The sequence below is a fragment of the Anser cygnoides genome, chromosome 2 (assembly GCF_040182565.1).
Source record: "Anser cygnoides isolate HZ-2024a breed goose chromosome 2, Taihu_goose_T2T_genome, whole genome shotgun sequence".
Taxonomy (NCBI): Eukaryota; Metazoa; Chordata; class Aves; order Anseriformes; family Anatidae; genus Anser; species Anser cygnoides.
Genome location: NC_089874.1, coordinates 6229015 through 6250618, shown reverse-complemented (window position 1 = coordinate 6250618; position 21604 = coordinate 6229015). Strand labels below are relative to the sequence as shown.

Below are 21604 nucleotides of genomic sequence, written 5' to 3'. Positions count from 1 at the left end.
ATAGAGATGGGGAATTTTTTCCTAATGGCCATGCAGCAAACTAAGGAATTAATAATTCATAATTCAGTGAAGTAGTCAAAAGCTGGACCCAGAGACTATTGAAGTGAACGCATGGGGATTGAGATGGAAACTTCAGGCAGGAAACATTAACACAAGAAAGGGGATATTATATGGTTAAATCAGAACTGAAAAATAAAATCAGAAAAACAAACAAACAAACAAAAAAATAGGATAGTATATGCTATCATGGAAGAAACATGACCTCAATGGAGATAGCCCATACTTAATACTTCTACCTTGCTCTAATAATTACTATATAGTAATTATATAGTTATTAATAATTACTATATAGTTATATATTATATTACTTATATAGTTATATGTTATATATATATATTATAGTTACATATTATATATATATTACCATATAGACAGCAAGGATGAAAGATAAAGAATGGCACAGGGCTGTAAGTCTGAATATTATGAATCCATGATAGTGTCCTTTGTGTATTTTTGCTTTGTCATCCAGAAAATAGCAAAATAGTTTGCATTATTTATTTCACGTTTAACATACAAAATTCCAAGGACACAAAGGATTACCACAATTTCCCATGGACAACCCATGAATTCTGTAATTATCCATGCATAACACAGCATGTCAACCAGGAATTCCTGCAGTGAAGCCAGAAGTTTATGGTCTTTCTTTTAGGACCATAATTATTTATTTTAAAAGGCTCCAAGCGATCAAGTTACCCTCATTCAAAATATTCTTATTTGTTTCTAACTCAAAATCTGGTAACTCATTGGAAATGGATCAGTGTATGCCACCCTGTTCTGCTAGAGACAGTCTTCCACCATACATGCATCCTTCAATATATATGCACCTTAGTATGTCAACATAAACAAAGAAATGTATTACCTGCTTACTGTATTCTGTGTCTGTAAATGTGCTCAGTTTATCATCATCTTCAAAACCATCACTTGTATTCTCTGCCTCAGCAATAGGGACACAAACAAATACATTGGGATTGGTAATAAAATCTTCAAGCCCTGCACAGTTTTCCCATTTTTTTTCACCCCATTCATTATTGTAATTCTCTTTAGAATTTTGTCTTTCTTTTCCCAGACCAAGTGGGTTCTGGGCTGTCAATTTGTTTTTCTTTCTGTGTGCTTTCTTTAGATGCCTGAGCTTTCCACAACAGGTGTCCCACGTAACACTCTTCACAAAGTGGAATCCCTTGTTAATCCGAGCAAAGGCAATCCGAAGATTGTTCATCTCTCCATCGTCTTCTGCTGTCTGGAGACAGTCAGTACTGAAGGAATTCAGCAGCAGTGCAATGAAAAGGTTGAGGACCTGAAAGTCATTGAAATAATGATAAAATAAAAAGCCTGGAGAATAGCATTAAAGAAGTCTAAATTGTAATGTTGAAGAAGACAGATGCTATCAAAGCTCAGTCTTACTGAGCAAACCGAAAGAAAGCAAAAATGAAATGGCTATGACTGATCACATTACAATTGATTAAGTAAATTTCTCTTTCAGAAAGCTTAATATTCTCATGTCCCTCTTCCCCCAAAAGTTGTTTAAAATGGCACCTAATTATTTGGCCAAAACAACTTTTCAAAGGTTATAGTAGTAACAAAGACTACAGTCATGGCCAGTCGGTTTAATAATGATTACTTTTTCAAACTACAATTAAATCAGGTCTCTGTGAACACTTTTCTAAAATTAAATGTACACTCAGATTCAGGCTTAGCAATTCTGTTAAATGTACAACACTGTTGCAAAAATCAGAATCGAGAGTAAATCAAAGTGAGATTTTCTCCCTGTTTTTGAGAACATTTTAAAAGAAATAAATTCAAACACCTTTTTTCTTTTTTTCTTTTCATTTCTTTTTTTTTTTTTTTTAAGGAATGGGAGAATAAAACAGGCGTTTGTTTTTTTGTTGTGGTTGTTAGCTTGGTTGATTAGTTGTCATGTGTGGGTTTTTTTTTTTTTTTTTTTTTTTTTTTTCAGAATTAGCCTTCTGATGCTATTTGGGATGAGACTTATGCTGCTCAATTTTTGTCATATCAGAAGTGGGCAAATAGCACCACCCTGAGTCATCCAGGAACCTCCACAGTCAGCAGAGAACATTAGACCTCCAGAGACCAATTCACTCCATCTGTCTTAGTTATTCACCTTAGGTTAGAATAAATTTCACTCTTCAATATCTCACTGTTATCTTTCATAATAAGAAAACATAAACAAGAAGCATAGGATAAGTACTTAATTGTTTGACAGTTAACATTATGTTATAAGAATATCACTCAGCATTTCATCACCAAGATGGATCATCAAGGCATAAAAGAGGCAGGACTTTAAACCTGGGGATTTGGGATTCAGCTACGGAACAGATATTTTCTATAAAGCACTACCTAAAGTTAATTATTTTCAGCAGTTTCTTAAATTAAAGGAAGATGGGTATATTAATAATAAGAAGAATGACATGAGAAACAAAGCTAAAAAAAAACATTTTTATGATTCGGGCAGTAAGAATTGACTGAAGGGGACTGTGAAGGAAGCTTTCCCCCTAAACCCCTGCATGGGTTTATGAGGCTGTGCAGAGCATGGATCAAGAGCATGGATCCACAGCAGGATCTTCATGGAAGTGATTGGCATAAGCTGTAGCTCTTGCATGTAAATAGACATTCAGAGGATTCATTTATACAGATGAATAAAGAAAATCCTGATTTTATTGATAGCAGTGTAGATTCTGCTATTTGCTGATAAAGAATTCAATACACTTGTGAATCCTAGAAAAATAAAATTTTAAAACAAACAAACAAAAAAAGCCACAAAAAAAAAAAATTAATTTACAGAGAGACTTAAGCATTTAGCTCTGTTAATTCATGCAGGTAAGTCATAATACTTGCTGATTTTTTACATCCAAATCCCAAGAAGAAAAGCTGTTTCCTGTTTCAAGTTGCACATGGAAAGGTCAAGTGATGTTATGTGCAGAAAAAATACTAAATATGAAAATATGGATAGCAACTCAATGCCAAAAGGTAGAAGAGGCTTTTAAAGACTATAGCAGACACAGGTAACTCTTCTACATGTGTTTGGGGGACTACTTTTTGTCAGTAAAGTTGATTCTACCATTGATGAGATAAAGAGAATAAAACATTGGAAAACTCACCACTAAATTTCCTATCACCATGACCAGCAGAAAGACAAGAAGGCACAGTGGTTTTTCAGCTACCACCATGCAGTCCCACATAGTTTCAATCCATTCTCCACACAGAATTCGGAAAATGACGAGGAACGAATGGAAAAAGTCCATCATGTGCCAGCGTGGCTTGCCATTTTTGTTTATTTTAAGTATGTTGTCTCTATAGTTTGACCCAAAAAGTTGCACTCCTACTATAGCAAAAATAAAAACTATGATTGCCAGGACAAGGGTCAGGTTACTCAGCGCGCCCAGAGAGTTACCAATGATTTTAATAAGAGTGTTTAAAGTTGGCCAGGACTTTGCCAGTTTGAAGACCCTCAGCTGTGTAAAAACATAAAAAGTTGTGTTAGACATCAGCAAAGATAACCCACCTTTGCATTGTTCAGGCCTGCAAAACTATTCTATAAATGTTCGGAGCTCCTCCATCAATATAATGTTTATGGCACTGTGACACTAGCACTTCAAAAAAAAAAGCATTTATAGATTTTTATTTTTTTTAATCTGGGCAACATTACAGAGATAAACTGGCAACCTCCTTAAGGAACTGGGTAATCCAAATCCCTGATAAGGTCTTGGCCCACACAGGCAGTTTCTTACTTGATACAGATTATGTAATCTCCCTGATGAAGATTATGGTATCCAATTTACATGAAACAAAAATGACCAAAGCTAGGAGACCAGTTCCCATTTTACAATAAAAAGCGTCTTTCTTTCTGTAACGCAACCCAAATCAGTCCATACTTTCCCAGGGCAGTGGTCACAGCACCGAGCCTGCTGGAATTCAAGAAGCATTTGGACAATACTCTCAGACACAGGGTCTGATTTTTTGGGCGGTCTTTTGGGGACCCAGGAATTGGACTCAATGATCCTTGTGGGTCCCTTCCAGCTTGGGATATTCTATGATCTATGAATAATCTCTGCTTCAGTTGTGATGGAATGAGTTAAAGTAACTGGCATGATAAGCTCTCCCTATTTTTCTTCATAGTACATGATATGAATACCTTACCATCAGTTCATGTCTATTTTGAAGTATTTTTCTTTCTAAATTTGTACTCTGACACTTTTTCCTAAGACTACTTGTGCTAGTATTTCATTTTCAACTCCTGTTTTGCAACATCTCTACTCTGGAATATTTTTTCTCTGAATACTTCTTACTATATTGAAAGGAAATATAAATGTCATTAAACTTCGACTCTAATATCACAAGTTTGACAATATGTTTCTTATTGCCACTGCTTAGAAAATAAAATAAATCATTTCCTGCATCTTAACTGCAGACAACAGAAGTATTCTCTATTGTATTCACAACATAGTGCTTTATACAATGGAGTAAATGTAAGGCTTACCAGTCTGAAGGATCGTAAAACTGACAGGGTTCCTCCTTTTCTTCTCTCTTTCTTGCCTTTGTGTTTGGGTAAACTCAATTCTATTAAACTCAATGTGACAATTATGCTGTCAAAAATATTCCAGGGCTGCTGAAAATAATAATAGGGATCTAGAGCAATGATTTTAAAGATCATTTCTGCAGTGAAGATTCCTGTAAAGACCTGTGACCAAGAAATAGTAGCATCAGCATAAAAGTTGCCATGAATTTATCTTATCTTTAGACTATGTGTCCACAAATATAGTAAACATTCATGGACAGGCCAAAAAAAATCCAACTATTTTTATGATCTTTTAATGGAATTTTTATTAAAATGGGGGGATTGTTTTCTGCTCTTTCAGGAGTGTGTTAGAAGGGCATCAATAAAATCTTGGAGTCAACTATATCAGAAATTTAGAGTTCCTTAATCTTTCATTTTTACAGCTACTTTTTGTGTCTCAAGTGAAAACACTCATCAATCAATCCTTGGTATAAAAGGTCAGAGAGTTGAAAATTTGCTTACCAAGTTGCCTACATTAAGCATTGATTTAAAATTATTTGACATATTATTGTGTTCCAGTGCCATGAACAAAGTGTTCATCACAATGCAAAGAGTGATGGTGAGATCAATAAAAGGATCCTTTATGAAAGCAGCTACTTTTTTCTTGATTCTCAACCAAAGTGGACAACAGTCCCAAATTAGATACTTTAAAGCAAAATCTTTCAGGCATGGCGGGCATCTCCGTTGGGATTCTTCAAGTTCTAAAAACAAAAGAAAACCCCATTGTAGTTAAATCGTTGCTGAGGAAGGTGGTGAAATACTAACTTCAAGGAGTCAAAAGACCAGAGAAGAAAAAAGAACCTGAAAACCCATACAGAGACCCAAAGCTTCCCTGCACTTTCCACCGCTCATGTAAAACCTACACCAAATAAACACAAAGATAAAATTCAGAGAAAATTGGATTCAAAATTAATTGAAGGGAAGTTACTTTAAAAGCTGTTGGATCAAGCTTTAGGTACAGACTCATCCTAGGATCATCTGACCCAAATCAGATGTTTGGGATGTAGAGGCCACATCTCAGCCTCTCATCCTTGGAGCTCTTGATAGGCAATAGAGCAGCTAAGGCCCTTTTCACCTGATCCTTATGTAGACATCTAGGACACTGGCTGTATCACACACGACAACTGTCTCCATCGACTCTTAAAAGAGTTTAGAACAGCAGTGGTGGATGTTCACGTGAGGCAAACCCAAAAGACCGTGCCCAAAATTTCACCTTAGGCCACTTCTGTTGGAACGTTCATGCCTATCGTTTTCCAGCTGATGCAAGCAGCAATATATCTCAATTTTCTATAAGCAAAACATGGAATAGAAGCTGTTCTGCTAGTGTCATTTAAAAGCTTTTGGTCAAATATAAACCTCACGGCTTTTCTTCCTTCAACATGAATATTAATGTGTGCTCAAAAACACTTTTATCCCTGTCAAAGTTCTGTGCAAATTCATTGACAAACTGGACCTCACTAATCATTCCCTTTCTGTTTGTATTTAGGGTTAAGTAAATAGTTTCTGTGGATGCCAAAATTTTTCAAATATCTTACGAGCTGGATCTGACTTGTAACCTTTTCTTCTTTGTACATGTCCTTATTTCCCCTCCCAGTTCAGTCGCCATTTCTTCTCCTCTGGGCTCAAGTCTCCGATTCCACCCCACATTACTTATTCAAGCGTGATCACCCTGACTCAACCCCCCTCCAGATCTAGCTTTTGCTTTCTGTTCCTCCTGACCAGATGGCTTCTTTATTTACCCTGTGTGGATCTGGCAGAACCGGTGTTCAGATCCCAGCAAAGACAATCTCTGCTCCCTCTTCTGATACCTACTCTCAGTTTAATCCACATTCACTTAGAGCTACGGGGGAAAGCCTGGTTCCCAGGTCACAGCTGAATGTCTGCAGCACAGCCCAAATTATTGTTGAATTAAACTTGAAAGCAAGGCTGCATGGGATGTGTTTCCACGGAGATTTTCCCAAGAGTGATTTAGAGAAATTTAAGAAAAGGGAACATCCTGCCAAAATGCTACCCCCCTGCCAAATCCTACACTTGTTTTCCAAGAACTGTTGATAGAGATCCAACACAAAAACATAAATTTCTTCCTCATCCTGGTCCAGAAAACATCTGGACAATTCAGATTTATTTTTTTTTTTTAACCCCCAGAAAGTTCTGCAGTGAAACTATCAAGTAGCATAATAACAGTAAGTGATACAACCCTTACTACCCTCAAAAATTCACATGGAAAGGTATGTTAAGCACTCAAACCCCAGGAAATGCCACAATTAGTTTTGCTTGTGTAATCCTAACATGGGATTCTGCATGTGTACGTCTCTACCAGTGACACAACAGTAGTCACAGGGTCAGGAGGAGAAGCCACTGTTCCAGTCCTGCTCCTCACCCACTAGAGAAATTCCTTCCACCCACCATCACTCCAAGTCCCTCCTCTGTCTGTCTTAAGAAATGAGATCTTGTGATAGGCAAAGGATGTGTTCCAGTACATAAAAACAGTGTGATAATGCTTTAAAAAAAATATATCCAAATTAATGATGAAATTCCTACACAGCTATAAATCTATGTTAATGTTTAAGAAACGTATTGACATTTTGGTCTTTTTCCCTAGCATTACCTTATGATTGAAATAAGCGTAACAAGGAGCCACTTACCCTCCAAGACACTGGTAATTATGCTGACTGCACTTGCTGCCCTTTGTCTCTGAAATGCCTCATTAAAGTACTCCACTGACAGATGAGGATGCAAATGCATCATGCTGCTCTCATCATTTACAGCTGGCTGCTTAAAGAAGTAAACACGATTAGGGAGATACCACAGGAATAAAATGAAGTAGGATGCAATGATGGGTAACTATGAAAGTTAATAGGAATGATGACAAGCAGCCAGATAAATGCACCGTTCTACAAGATGTAATAGGTGTTCAGAACGAAGGTCCTACACTTCAGTAATAATGCTACAGTAAATGGATCCCCCAAGCATGTAATAGCAACAAGGCAAACACAAATCTTGGAAATAGGTGTAGGAGGGCAAACAGGCCCAGAATATATTCCAGGGACTAATGGAAAAGGAGAGAGATGAGGGGTAAAGTGGTAGAAAAGCATCTCTACCCACTTGGTAAACTTACAGGCAAAGCTTCTGTATGATGCTAGAGTTGCTGTGTAGGAGAAATAGGTATTGCTCAAGACGATCACCCTGGGTGGGGCATAGAATAAAAAAGCTCTCCCTGTTTGTTACAATGCCAGCATTAGAAACATACCTAAAAATCCTACCACTGATGGAGAAACCATAATATGAAGTACATACTTAACAACTTTTTCTTACCAGATCACCCTTCCCTGGGTCTTCCATTACTGGCGGAAGTGGAACCCCTTCAGTAGATGCTGGATCTAGACCGTGCACCTTGCCATTCCCTCCTCCCATCACTGAAATCATGCCATTGCAGTCATCCGTGTTGGTCCACTTGCCTCCCTGCCCGCAGCTGGGGGTAGCAGGATGGGAGCCATGGCTTGCTTGGCTCTGCACGCTGCAGCGTCTTCCCACCTGCGGCACCGACAGTGACCTCCCCTGGATTTCGTTCTCCCCTGCACTGCGGGTCTCCTCATCACCAAAATCCACTTTGGAGTCGACTTCTAAGGCAGGTATTTGGAAATTGAATACACTCCCGTGGCTCAGCCTGCGTTTCACCTGATTTGCATTGGGGCCGTACACCAAGCCAAGGAGAGCCTGAGAGCACAAAGAGAGAAATAAAAAGAGAATGGCATAATATCGTAGAGAAGGTTTGGGGAAGCGATAAAAGTTTAGAGTTTCATAACATTTTCTATCAACCATAGCACGTCCAAAACTCTTATTTAATTTAGATTATTCAGGAAGGATTTTGTTTAGGTTTTAAAAGGCAGATAATAAAATCTTGCCAGCTGTAGTAGCTTTTTTTTTATTTTTTTTTTAACAGACAAAGATGGAACGAAAGTTAAATTCTGATCTTTGTTCACATTTTCTATTTTTTTGAAGCTATAGAAAATGTATTTTAACTCTTATTGTAATTTCCTTTTATCCTTTGCTTATGGTATTTCCTTTTCAAATTAAATTTTACATATGATACCTCCATAGCCCATAAGGTTGTTTATTTTAAAGGTTAAAGAGTGATCAGCATTTGTAATAGGATTTGGTTTGTACTTTCAAACAGTTTATTTTAGTATTAAAATTAGAAAAGCTGTAAGGATCCCAGATTCAGACAATAGATTACCAACTTTCGTTGACTGTCTGTGGGCTGTAACTTGGGAAATTGTTGTTCTTCATAATCTTCTATCCCCAAGGACTTATTTCTCTTTTTCCTATTGCTTCTTTCTTTGATTTCTTTGGTAGACAAAGGAGAGGCTTCGAAGGAGCTAATTGACAGGATATCAATCCCTTTAGCAGCCAATGACTAAAATTAAAACAAAAACATGGATGGCATTTTTGCTAGATACATAGAATACAAGCAGCAAGAAAACACTTCTGTGCTCCATAATATCTCATCTTAACAATCTGTATTTCACAAAAGTCAGTAAAAATCTTCCAATATGTGATAACAGTAAAAGAAAGAGGAGAGAATTTCTGCACCATATGGAGCACTGAACAATTTACTATTTGCAGTATGTTACATGATCACATGTACTGGGCTTGCCAGGGGCAAAATAATCATATTATAGCTCCTATTCCTCCATATGGCAGAATTGCTTACAATAAAAATACTCAGTTTTAAAATAAAGCTATACAATATAACTTTTTTTTCCAAACAAATGCTCAAGCACTATTAAAATTCAGTCTTGCTTTTGCATATCCTTAAGACTGTATTCACACTGTGGTTAGCTTGCCTTCCCATACTGAATTTAGAGCAATGTTTTCAAAATGCAGCAATATTTTGTTCCAGAAAATTCTAAACTATTTAAGTTACAAATGATTTTTTCACTCAACTACAATAGGCTTTGTTTCAGATGTTACTGCAGTTGATGTAAAGAATTACTGTATATTTCTGTGCTCAGCAATCCACAACAGTTAAATAGAACAGAAAGAAAAAGGCATCTACATGTTATTTTGGAAGCTGCTAGCTGATGGAATTTTACATTTTCCAGTTTTAAAATATTACTTTTCTTACACCAGACTTTGAAGATCATTATCCACAACAAAAAATCATGGTTGGAACAATATGGGAAAAATACTCAGCTGAACAAGGAAGTGCTCCTGTATCTCTACGAATCAGTGCATTTAATAACTTAACATTTGCTCCTGTTCCCACAAGTGACTGTATATCTGTATACTGTGTGGCTGTATACAAGGAGATACGCACTTTATGTGATTAATAACAGGGTGTTGAGACTTATTTTTGCAATAATTCACATACCTCCTGCTCTTTCTGCAATAATTCCATGGCTTCCCGAAATTTCCTTTCCTTTGCCTCTGTTTCAGCAATAGTGGCCTTGTTCTGGTCTTCGTATGCCATTGTTACTACAGCCAGAATCAAGTTGACTAGATAAAATGAGCCCAGAAAGATGACCAGCATGAAGAAGAGTATATACACCTTCCCAGAAGCTCTGAGGGTCTGTAAGCACAACACCCCAGAGATAAAAAATACTGTATTGAATATCAAATAGGCTTTCAATGTGTCTTTAAATTTTTCAGAAGCACGCAGCTTTCTAGACACAATGCTCTAGGAAGCTTAAATATATCTTCCTTGGCCCCTTTTCTCCACATCTTTTTCTCCCTCTTTCCATGCCATCACTTGTAAACCCATGAGGATGACTGAGGAGGCACTGTTGCATTTTTGAAGGACAGTATGAAATCTTTTAGTGTTTTTTCTGAAGTCCCTAATACAACAGGTTAATAGGGATACTGCTGGGAAGCACTTCAGCATCCCTTCTCAATGAGTCAATTACGGACCACAGCTTGCTGGAAGGGAGAAGAGAGTATGCAGGCTTAATGATTCGCAGCTACTTCTTTTATTTGAGATTTCTTGTCCTCCCTAACCATTTTCTGCTTCGGATACTGTGCTACCTGGACAACCCATTCTGAACAATACACAAAGCTGGTACCTGCTGATACAGGCGCTCCCAGTAGTCCTGGGTCATCAGGCGGAATAAGGAAAGAAAAGCCCAGCCAAAGGTATCAAAACTGGTGAAACCGTAATCAGGATTGGGCCCAATTTTCAAGCATGTGTATTCTGGAGGACAGGTCCTAGAGGTAATAATAACTGCAGCTCATTCAATGTGGCAGATTCTGGAGAAAAACTTCAGTTTATGTGAGAGTTGGGATTATTATTCAGCTTTGCATTTTATTTTACTGCAAGCTAATTTTCTATGCTAGGCAGTATTTGGCTGGAAAGTGGGATGGGAAAAAGCAGCATCCACAATCCAGCAACAAAGAAAGACAGGCTAGAGAAGACCCCCAACCAAAGCCAACTCCCTCATCACCATTCCCATCTCCTGCCCCTCACCACAAAGCAACCACCTCTCCCTCCGTGCCCAAATCTGCCCTCCAAATCCATGTTTTGTTTCCCAGTTTAACAATCCCAAGCCTTCACAAAGAGAATCATGTCTGTCCTGTCCTGTAGGTGAGGCCCTTCATGTTCTCAACTCTCGTACATATGTGGGGAAGAGAAAGATAGCCCTTCTAGAAGGGCTTGAAGGAATTTAGACTTGAATAAGACAACTGCAAGTTCATGCTTCGTTCTTCACATGTATGAAATTATCTGATGATCCACCATATTTTATTGTTTGTGTTCCTGTTTCTGCAGTCAAGGAAAGCCAGGAATCACTCCTTTGTTTTCATCTCTTATGACTGAGCAAGCAGAGAACTGTTCAGACAGAGAAAACTTCTGAAGAAGAAATATTCTGAAGTGCACTTACCCAGCGCCGGGACCACATAGCAAGATGTCCGAGGAGCCTGGCTTCTGAGCAAAATGTTCTATTAAAAAAAAGGAAAAGAAAGGTAAAACCAAAGCACTTTCTAGTCTGTATCTTCTATCCTTGGAGTGGTGATGGTAACAGAGAGCTGTAAGTGTATATGCACACACATACAAATTGCTGTGTAGTAAATATGAAAAGAGCACTAAAAGAATAGAGGTTTCCAAATGCACAGCAACTACACCATGTTGCAAGATGTCCTGTCCTCATTTATACACATACTTCTGCGTACGTACAAATTTCAGACTGAAGGAAGCCCTTAAAATTGAAAGTTTTTGCAATATCACTTTGGCCCTGCCAAAAGCATATCAAGAATAGAAGGGCGCAGGTTCAAGCACAGCCCAAGGTTTGGTTGTTGTTAGCACACTCTCTGGCACAGTTCTGGCAAATGACAATTAGCCCTCTCCAGGACAGAGTTTGGACAATTTTGGGGGTACCACAGATCATTTCCAACAAGCAATAAAAACAAATCACTGGTTTTAACAAAATGAAAGAGTATTTGGCTATACAGATATAAACCATGATGTGTAATTACTCTGCATAGCCGGAAAACAGGTCCTAACCCTGCTCAGCTGATAAACACAGATTTGTCCATTAGGATGCTGAAGCCATGCTCTTTTTGACCTCTTCCCCTCTTAGCATGAGTTACTCTGATGCCCGAGCTAGCAGCAGACTGAAAGTAATAGCTTCAATGCTAATAGCTAATTAGCACCATTAAGAGGTGGGTTTCATATCCCAGATGCAAGGCACATCTCATCTCTTCCTGGTGCTTCTCAAATCTCAGCTGTGCTTATCAGATAAGTCAGTGTGATTCAGAGCCAGCACAGGAATCCTTAATATCTGCTGTACTGTACCATGTAAATATACCATAAAGAAATGAGTCACTATCTGGGCTACTTTCCACCCAAATTTTGTTCACCTCTGCTCCTGCCAACCAACAAAATATAAGATTCCAGGACTGAGCTTCAGAAAACTGTAGCAACATGTAGGGTCCATGTTGCAGATGGGAACTTCACACTAAGTCAGCACCAAAACAGCCTGTGGAAAACACACCCAAAAAAAATCACTTTAATTGAAAATTGGCCTTACAGGGCTGTAAGTCATAAGTCCTGTAGGAAAGACAGCCAGATTCCACTAAACTTGTCTGGCACTTCCTATTCCTTTTGCCATCATTGCATGCAAGATGGTTGGGATGGGAACAAGACAAAGCTTGAGAAGCAACACATCTTGAATTTCTTGAGCCCTACTATCTCCAGGCCATTGCCTTTATATTGCTGCAGTGTTCTGCATTTAATCAATAACAGGAAAAAAAGAGATATTTTTCTTGTTTCTTTAGCACAGAAAATTTTTATTTCTAGCTAAATTTTGTCACATCCTTCTCTTTTCTGTAGTATTCTAGTCTTTGGCTTTCTTTTGAAGTTTGCTTTCAGTTAAGACCTTTTCTAACATTCTGTATATGGAAAATACATTGTTCTTATGTACTTTTTTCTTGGTAGGTACAAGAGGTTCCTGCAAAAACTATCCTCAAAAGTATTTATATAAAGACTTTCTCCCCCTGGACTATGAGGCTATTGAGAAATCTTGTCTGAACGGATCTTACACACCAAGTACATACAAACAGCACTACGGTAGGGCTTTTTTATGTATTTCAACATTTCCTCTATGAGTATGTTTTTGTTGCTGTTCTGAATTCAGTGATGATGAAGCTTTCTTCATATTTCTGGTGTATTCACTGTCTATTTTACATTTGTTTTCTTCATGTACATTGAGGCTTTTCCTTCACCACAGGGCTTTTCATTTCTGAATAGCACCTTCCTGTTGCTGTTCCTCTGAGAAAGTTTTGGTGCCTTTTCAGATCTCTGCTCTACGCTTCCACCACCAGCTTCAGTCAAAATATAGGTGAAAGATGTTTATTATATATATCTTACAGATGAAATAAAATAATTATCACATATAAGATACACATGCTGTGAAGAAGAACGATTTTTACTTTTAAATAAATTCCTCAGTTCAAAGCTGAAGACTACTTAGCTAGGCAGCAGAATGAAGATGCTAGAACTCTTCAGCATAAAGTAGAAGCTGAACTTCAGGGAATTTCATCAGAGAATGAGCTAATACATATTTCAGTTATTGTCACATCATTCTGATGCTCTGGCAGTCTGAAGAGCATTATCAGGTAGTTGCTCATCCAAATATTCAGTCTCATATACAGCAGTGGTTACACACACATGCATAGGTGTCTAGAGTGCCATATAAAACAAGAATTAAAGAGAAAAATTACCTGTATAATTAGCAAACATTTCATAGGATTCCCATGTTTTGTTTTGTAAATACTCTTTGATACTGGGATCTGTATTATTCCTGATACACTTCTGTCTCAGATTGCCCTTGAAAAGCTGGAGGCCTATGAGGGCAAAGACACTCAGGCAGAAAACGGTCAGGATCATCACATTGGCAAGTTTCTTAACAGACTGGATAAGTGCCCCTACAATGATCTTGAGTCCTAGGGAGACAGTGTACAATGGAAAAGCAGGATGAAAAACCTAGAGTACTGAATATTAGAACAATATTTTCTCTTCATTTGACTGACCCTACAATTTCCAGATGTTCCTTCACTCCCTGTCAAGGATAAGGGACCAGGGATAGTCTAGTTATTTTTTATCCAGAAATTGATACACATAGTTCACATGAAACAACTGAGAATCAATGAAGAATCTAGAAACAATAATGAATATGATCAAAAATACCAGAAAGAGAACACAGGGGCAACCCAGTGGTTCTAAGTCTGTGTTTAGTCATTAGAAAGCAACCACTGACTTTATAACTGACGGAAAAGTTGGGGAAAAAATATTGTCCCAAAGATGATGTAAGATAATTCTGTTCAGTCACCAGAGGTGTTTCTGTTGAACCATAATACATAGACTAGCTAGAAGAACATTCTGTAAAACTGACATAATAAAGTGTTACTGAAATAATTTTAATATAATAAAATTAAATTGAACACAAGATTCTTTCTAATGATTGATTTATTCTGTTTAGTCCAGCTGGACTGTGATAGTATTTGTGTCCACAAATTCAGCTGCATCTGCAATCAGTGAAAGATACAGCAGGAGAAAGAAAAAGAGAGAGAGAAAGAGAAAGAGAGAAAGAGAGAGAGAGAAAGAAAGAAAAAGAAAGAAAGAAAGAAAGAAAGAAAGAGAAAGGAAGGAAGGAAGGAAGGAAGGAAGGAAGAAAGAAAGAAAGAAAGAAAGAAAGATCAGAATAAGCCAATATTTTGATTGGAGTAAAGAATTGGTTGTAAGTAACAGAAAATATTCAGCAAATAGATTTTCTTACCTGGGACTACTGAAATGGTTTTTAAGGCTCTCAGAACCCTGAAAGTCCGAAGGACTGATACACTCCCCAGGCTACTGAATGCTCCCACATACCTGTGAAATCAGGACACTCAAAATGGAGTAAGCAGGACACTTATTTTACAGTGTTCATTATTAATTCTTAATCCTCCTGAGTTTATTTTTGAGCATTAAGAAACTACTTACCAAGTATTTGTTTGAAGATTCATACAATAGAAAGCCATTTCTGGATTATTAGAATTGCTTTATAAAGTAGCTCTTGGTTTGTGCACAGTTGATTTTGTGTCAGCACCTTAAAATATTATGTACTCAAAATATAAAGAAAGATAACACTCAAAATTATTCATTTCAGGCTGAAACAGCCAGAACTCGTTTGATTCTCTCTTCCATCTGTAGCAGCCTCTAACCAGTATGAAAGCTGAAAACCAATTGCTCAGACCATGAATTTAGAGGGAAAGAGATCAAATTTAATCCACTGTCCTGGTGTCAATAGAAATCACTCTATTTTCAAATTTACACTTTCATTCACAGTATGAATTCACATTGGACATCCCAGCTATTACAAATGCATGTAAAAGGACATGTAAATTCACACAAAAATGCATGTAAAATGTATGTAAATTCACATAAAAGGACTCAAGAGTGATATGAGATGGGATTGAACAGTTAACTGTATCTTGCTCTGTACAGCTCCATTCCCTTCTTGAGCAACTAATGCATTGTTGTTATACAAACAGTGATAAAACAAGTACAAGAGTCAACATCCTAGACAGTTTCAGATACAGAGCAACAAAAACTTCAAATACAGAGAACATGTTCAAGTAGTCCGTATTTTATTTGTTCTCACTTACGCCATAACAATCACACTGAAATCCAACCAGTTCCAGGGATCTCGAAGGAAAGTGAATTCATTTAGGCAGAATCCTCTTGCCAATATTTTTATCAATGATTCAAAAGTGTAAATGCCAGTGAAAGTAAATCTAAGGAGGGGAGAAAAGTGCCAAAGTAAAACAGCAATGTTAGGAATTAATGGAAAAGGGTAAAAGACACAGTAAGACCATTTACTGTCTAGACCAGTGAACCAAGCCAACACTGCAGAGAAGTGATGGAAAGAATCCTATTGATTTCAGTTTCTTCTGTCGCTATCTGACTTGTATGTAGTTTGAAACAGTAGTTGACATGCCTGTTAACATGAATGCCTGTAATATTTTTTGGCATTCAGCAATTTTTTCAAACTCTTTTATGTGAGTCTCCAGAATTTGAGAAATACAAAAGTTCTAGCTAATTGCTAAAATAAGCATTAAAACTCACATCTTCCTCTGGTTTCAGGTGGACAAGTAAATGTATGATATTCTGTGTATTATTTACTTTGGGCACACTGCATCCATTTCTGTGCAGAATGTTTAAAACACTTGAAAAATACAACAGTACAGGATTTTCAATTTAAGATGGCAATTATTCTTATTAATGGAAAATTATCAGTAAAAGCTCTTCTGAACTTATTGAGTGCACTTATCATTTCAACAAGATAGCGATCTCCCTACAGAATTCAAAAGGCATTCACTTGGTAGCCAGCAAATGCACTAATAAATTATATGTATGTAGTGCTTCCCTCTTCATTTGGAAAGAAGTATTCTAAAATTATTATTAAAATGCATTTGAACAGTACTTCTGATGCCAACAGCAGATATAGCTCTTATCTAACCTTTAGTGCTCTCAAAAGTAGGGAAGTATCCCAGTGTCTTATGGAGATACATATATAAATACCTTACATCTTGCAGATTCTCATTCCTGCTTGCGTAAGGGTTTGCCACTCCCAATGATATCATGAAACATCATGATACTGATGTTTCAGTATCATGAATCATGAAACAGTCAGAAACAATTTAATGACAGTTTTTAAACCAAGTATTTTGGAATCTTTTCCTTTCTGTGTTAGAGGTATCAGAGTTCATATTCTAACATATTAATGCCAAACTGAGAACTTGAATAAATAAATAAATAAATAAATAAAATAAAATAAAATAAAATAAAATAAAATAAAATAATAGGATTACCCAGCTTAAGGGTGACTCCAAAGGCATGAATTTGTTGTGCTGTAATATTGCAAGGGTTGGCAGTGCTGAAGATAAGAGCTTTATTTTTTAACAGTGTCCCACAAGCCAGGAGTTTCTAACAGAATATTTTACTAAAGCAAATACTCAACATTTCAATATTATTAAATATAATTTTAAAATACAGCAGCTCTTGATGTTCTTTATCAGTGTTGGCAACAATAAGAAATCTGCCTGGATAAAAAGCAAATAATTACTAACTTCAGAAGTGGGATAATGAACTGGAGTGGTAGGACAGACAGGACTTGAGTGGAATGTAATGTACACTCATGATCTCTTGTAACTCCATAATTATTGTAGTTATTGAGTTTAGAGACAAAAATACTCCATCAAAGCAAAAAAATAATGGTTATTAAACTCATAAACTACTGTGTGTGAAGGCTGCAAGATAGGCTAAGTAATTAATTAGAGGTACAGAGTTAAAATGCATACATACCCTCAGATACTTACTCAACATATTTGTTCGATGAAGAAGATGCAGAACTCTTAGACTCATTCTGAGCCATGAACACACAATTAGTTATAATAGTGCACATTATAAACCAAGTGAATAATGTAAGTCATGGGAGTGAAGGCAAAGAATATGACACTGATTTAGAAACATATTTACATACATATTCCACTGGTTATAAACTTAATGCTTTTTTTTTTTTTTTTGAGTTTAAAGCACATGTAAGATCTGCATGTACATGTAGATTACAATACACTGCTGCTGTTATTTATGTCATCTTAACTGCTGTACAGGCTAGAGATCTGCTGCTCTATGCATTGCAGACTTGGTAAAATGATCCCTAACCACTGAGACAGACAGAGAAATGATGCATTTTAAATTTAATTTTACAACAGGGGAATTTTTAAACAGAGACTGTCTGACTTGTTCAAGGTCTCAGGGAAAATTGGGATAGAGTTGAGAATTTAGGCTGATATCACCTAAGCTCCAGTCTTCCTTTCACAAGGAAGTTTGGTATGAGTTCATATGTCTAAAACATATTTCACTGTTCTCTTTCTACTTCTTGTTCTCCTCTTCACGACCTGTGAAATTTGTGGAGTTTTATCTTCAAATAAACTGAGAAATTTTCACGTGCTGAGACCAAGGTTTTGTAGGTAACAAATTGAATGTCTTGATCACCACTGCAGTGTAAATGATAATAAAGTAGTCCTCATAAAACTCCAACGTAAGCGTATTTTTAAAAAATAAACTGAATATTTCACAAAAGTTAAATAGCACCAGAGGTCAAACACCTGAAGCCCAAAACTGACTAAACTGGAGACCTGTACTCTTCTGAAGGGACAGTGCAAAGTCTGCCATGATATTTGTGGGTGTCTCAAAGGACATTAGATGCTTCTGTTTAGACAACTCTTGGGGTTGTCCACGTGCTCTTTGGGACCCACTGACTATAACGTATGAATGGGAACTTGGGCATCTAGCTCACATGTTGATATTTGAGCTTAAGTGCCTGTCTCTGGAGCTGAATCTCATGTCTTGTGTCATACCACACTTCTGAGCAACCCAGGAGGTAGATGTTCACGGGAAAAACATCTACCCTTTCTGTCAACAATCTCTTCTGTCCTCCCTCAAATTCTCCTGCCTTTAATTGTAGGCATCGTCAAATACTGTCACAAACCCAAGAGCTGGACCACTAGTGTTGAAATGCCAGCATCAGCCAACTTGCTGCCCAGGGAAACCCTCAGAGGAGAGCCGTCACTCCTCTAGGGATGTCTGTACCCTGCTACAGCCACAGCTGCAGACTCATCCCAGTTAACCCAGTGCTGCTGAGAAGATGGCTGGAAACCTAACATGGTACACTGCAGACCGTGCTGGGCCTGATTCAGCCACGAGTGACAGCTTTTTTTGCCCTGGTCTCATTTCCAAGTACCAAAGTGGAGACCTATACTAGTGAGTCCCATCCCTTAAATGTATGACTTGGGATCTGTATTACCTTTTTATTTCAAAGACATCCTTCTTCCCTACAACAGCATCCCTGAAAATTTTCATTGTCATATACCAAAGATATATTTTTAAAATCTGATTTCCAAATGAAACAAAGTTTTCAAAATTGTTCTCTGTGTTTTCATATGTGTACCCATCTCACTGTGATCTGCTTTGGCGTGGGGGTTGAATTTAATTCTCACGGTACGTATAAACAGAGTATGAGAGAAAGGATAGAGACCTTATTCATTTTCTCATTGAGAAAGGATTCAACATAAGATACTGATTAGACATAACATAATCAACATCAGAGAACAGTCTTAAAACACAAAATAGCTGGAAAATCAGGCTTCAAAACCCTCAGTACTCATGAAACTATTTATTACTAAATAGCACAAGAACATCAAACAGGAGTAATTTCTGAGGTAATCCATAATTAGAAGCTGTCTGGAGTGAAGAAAAACCTATTCATTCAGTGCTGCTAGGTATAACAGCACAGGATTACACAGGTCTTTGTAATTAAAAAAAGAGTGAATGAAGCCAAGAAAAGGATATGAATGTATTAAAATTTTAATTGCTGTTCTTCGGATTGGATGGAAAGGACTGAGGATCCATAAGGCACGTGTAGCAGTAAACCTGAAGATTGTTTTCTGTTTGTTTAGCACTATGAAAATCTTAAAAATAAAAATAAAGCAACATGAAATAAAACTTTCAGAAAATTGAGCAGAGAACACATTTTTGTATTACATCTAGTTCTATGAAGGATGCGCATGACTGATATTAACTTCAGTCTGCTTGTTTAAATGAGAAGACTCTTCATACTATTTTGCATTCCTTTTATCATAAATTGATATCCATTAACTATCAAAATGGAAAAAAATAAATGTCAGCGTGAACTTCCCTTTTTAACTTTGATCCTCGTAAAGAGTTTTGCACAAAACAAATTTTGCTTATGACTATTCTCTTTAAGTTGGACCTCTCATAGAATCTCACTATACAGAGGTAGAAGGAAGACTTGCAGCCTTTAACATTATTTGCTAGTATTGATAGTGATCTTCTACCTCTAAGACTGTAGAAATTAGCTCAAGGTATTAAGCAATACTCAAGCAATAAACTTAATTTCCAGTGGATTAGATGCCATTTCTCTGTCTGTTATTAAAAATCATATTCTTCTATCCTTCCTGACTAGAATATACAACTTGAATAATTAGGTTTTATGTATCCATCAGCAAATTTTTTTAAAAAAAATTTACACTTAGATGATCATTTATTGTAAATGTAAGCAGAGGACAACCACTGAGTCAGAAGACAGTTTCAAACTATAAAAATTAAGAAAATTTGCAAAATAATTATCATTTCTTGTAGATCTGACTCAAAACTTCATTTTCTTCCTTTATCCATTTTATGTTTGATGTTTCAATTCTGATTTAAATGCTAATGAAGTTTATATCATTTAATTCCTATAATCCAAAATTAAGCTTTTTTTTTTTGTCTTTTAGAAGATTACAGCATGTCGTTCAGCTGTGCTAGCTTTCTGCATTATTTCAACCTAGAAAGTGATGATAGTTTTTCCAAACAAATATAACCAAGACTGTTTAAGACATTGTTCACATAAACACTTCTTAGCAACATAACAAAAAAATTAAGATCTAAACATTTCGGTTGGCTCTAACCTTGCGATCTTTGTAGTACGGGTCAAGATCTTCCAGTGGTTCCCCAATGAGCTCTGGAGGAGGATTTCCATACAGAGCTGGTAATTTCTGGAAAGCTTTTAAGTCAAGTTGAGGACGTGGTTTCTCCTCAGGTTTCTGGTCTATGATATTTTTTTGACAATTCTTCTTGGCAGCAATTCTCTTTTCAATAGCAGCCAAAGATTCGTAAGTGAACTTACGGAAGTTGTTTGTACCAGAGAGTATGAACTCAGCCATTTTTCATTCTTTGCTTCCTGTCACTGATTCTGTTCAAACAGAAACAACTGAAAGAGAAATCAAAATTGGTAACTCCGGAACAGATGAGTTACGAAAATTAAACATTTTGCATTTTAAACATAAATTTCTGAGCCATCTTCTAAAAAGAAAAAAAAAAAAAAAAAAAAGAGAATCAATACATTTTTCAATGAGATTTTTTTTTTTTTTTTTTTTTTTTTTTTTTTTAATTATATGTATCTGATAGGATGTAGGCAGACCTCTGTAACTTTAAGAAGGTATTTACACCACCTTATTTAAGATACATGTTAGCACAAATGCTCTTGAGCTATTATTTGGACAAACCTGAGCTTCTGGTTTAGTCTTGGAACTGGGACAGTAAAACCCACTGAACTGCAGCACCATCAACTATGTGGAAGCTGCTTCTGAGAAAGACCAAAATTGAAAATGACTGTGTCAAAATAAATATTCAGATGGATAAGCCATGGACATGATGGTGCCATGGATATCAGCACAGGAACAAACAGTGTATAAGTGTCAGAAGAAAGGCCTGCTGGGTGAAACATCACTGGAGATGGCAATATACCCTTAGCTTTGTCTGGAAGATCTTTTGTTCTGTAAACCCATTCAACAATGGATGCTGTGTGGGAAGAGGAGAGGAGAGGAGAGGAGAGACAGAGAATAGGAAGAGGAGAGGGAGAGGAGACAAGACTAGGG

General features: G+C 36.9%; 1 protein-coding gene across 2 annotated transcripts in view; it reads right to left on the bottom strand.

Moving 5' to 3' along the window:
- Positions 1-20964, bottom strand: part of LOC106036862 (sodium channel protein type 5 subunit alpha-like) — a 36277-nt gene extending 15313 nt beyond the window's left edge. The window contains exons 1-16 of one of the 2 annotated variants that reach the window (XM_066991436.1): positions 20636-20964; positions 19518-19636; positions 17483-17587; positions 15770-15898; positions 14902-14993; positions 13847-14068; positions 11509-11566; positions 10696-10837; positions 10008-10205; positions 8871-9050; positions 7949-8350; positions 7279-7405; positions 5096-5334; positions 4556-4756; positions 3177-3530; positions 920-1354 (exon numbers count right to left, since the gene is read on the bottom strand). In XM_066991436.1, coding sequence (XP_066847537.1) covers positions 920-1354; positions 3177-3530; positions 4556-4756; positions 5096-5334; positions 7279-7405; positions 7949-8350; positions 8871-9050; positions 10008-10205; positions 10696-10837; positions 11509-11566; positions 13847-14068; positions 14902-14993; positions 15770-15898; positions 17483-17587; positions 19518-19636; positions 20636-20890 — 3258 coding nt within the window. In that variant the 5' untranslated portion in view covers positions 20891-20964. Of the gene's footprint in view, positions 1-919; positions 1355-3176; positions 3531-4555; positions 4757-5095; positions 5335-7278; positions 7409-7948; positions 8351-8870; positions 9051-10007; positions 10206-10695; positions 10838-11508; positions 11585-13846; positions 14069-14901; positions 14994-15769; positions 15899-17482; positions 17588-19517; positions 19637-20635 lie in introns of those variants that run through there. The other variant, XM_066991435.1, reaches the window with a different exon arrangement.
- Between the last annotated feature and the right edge of the window lie 640 nt (positions 20965-21604).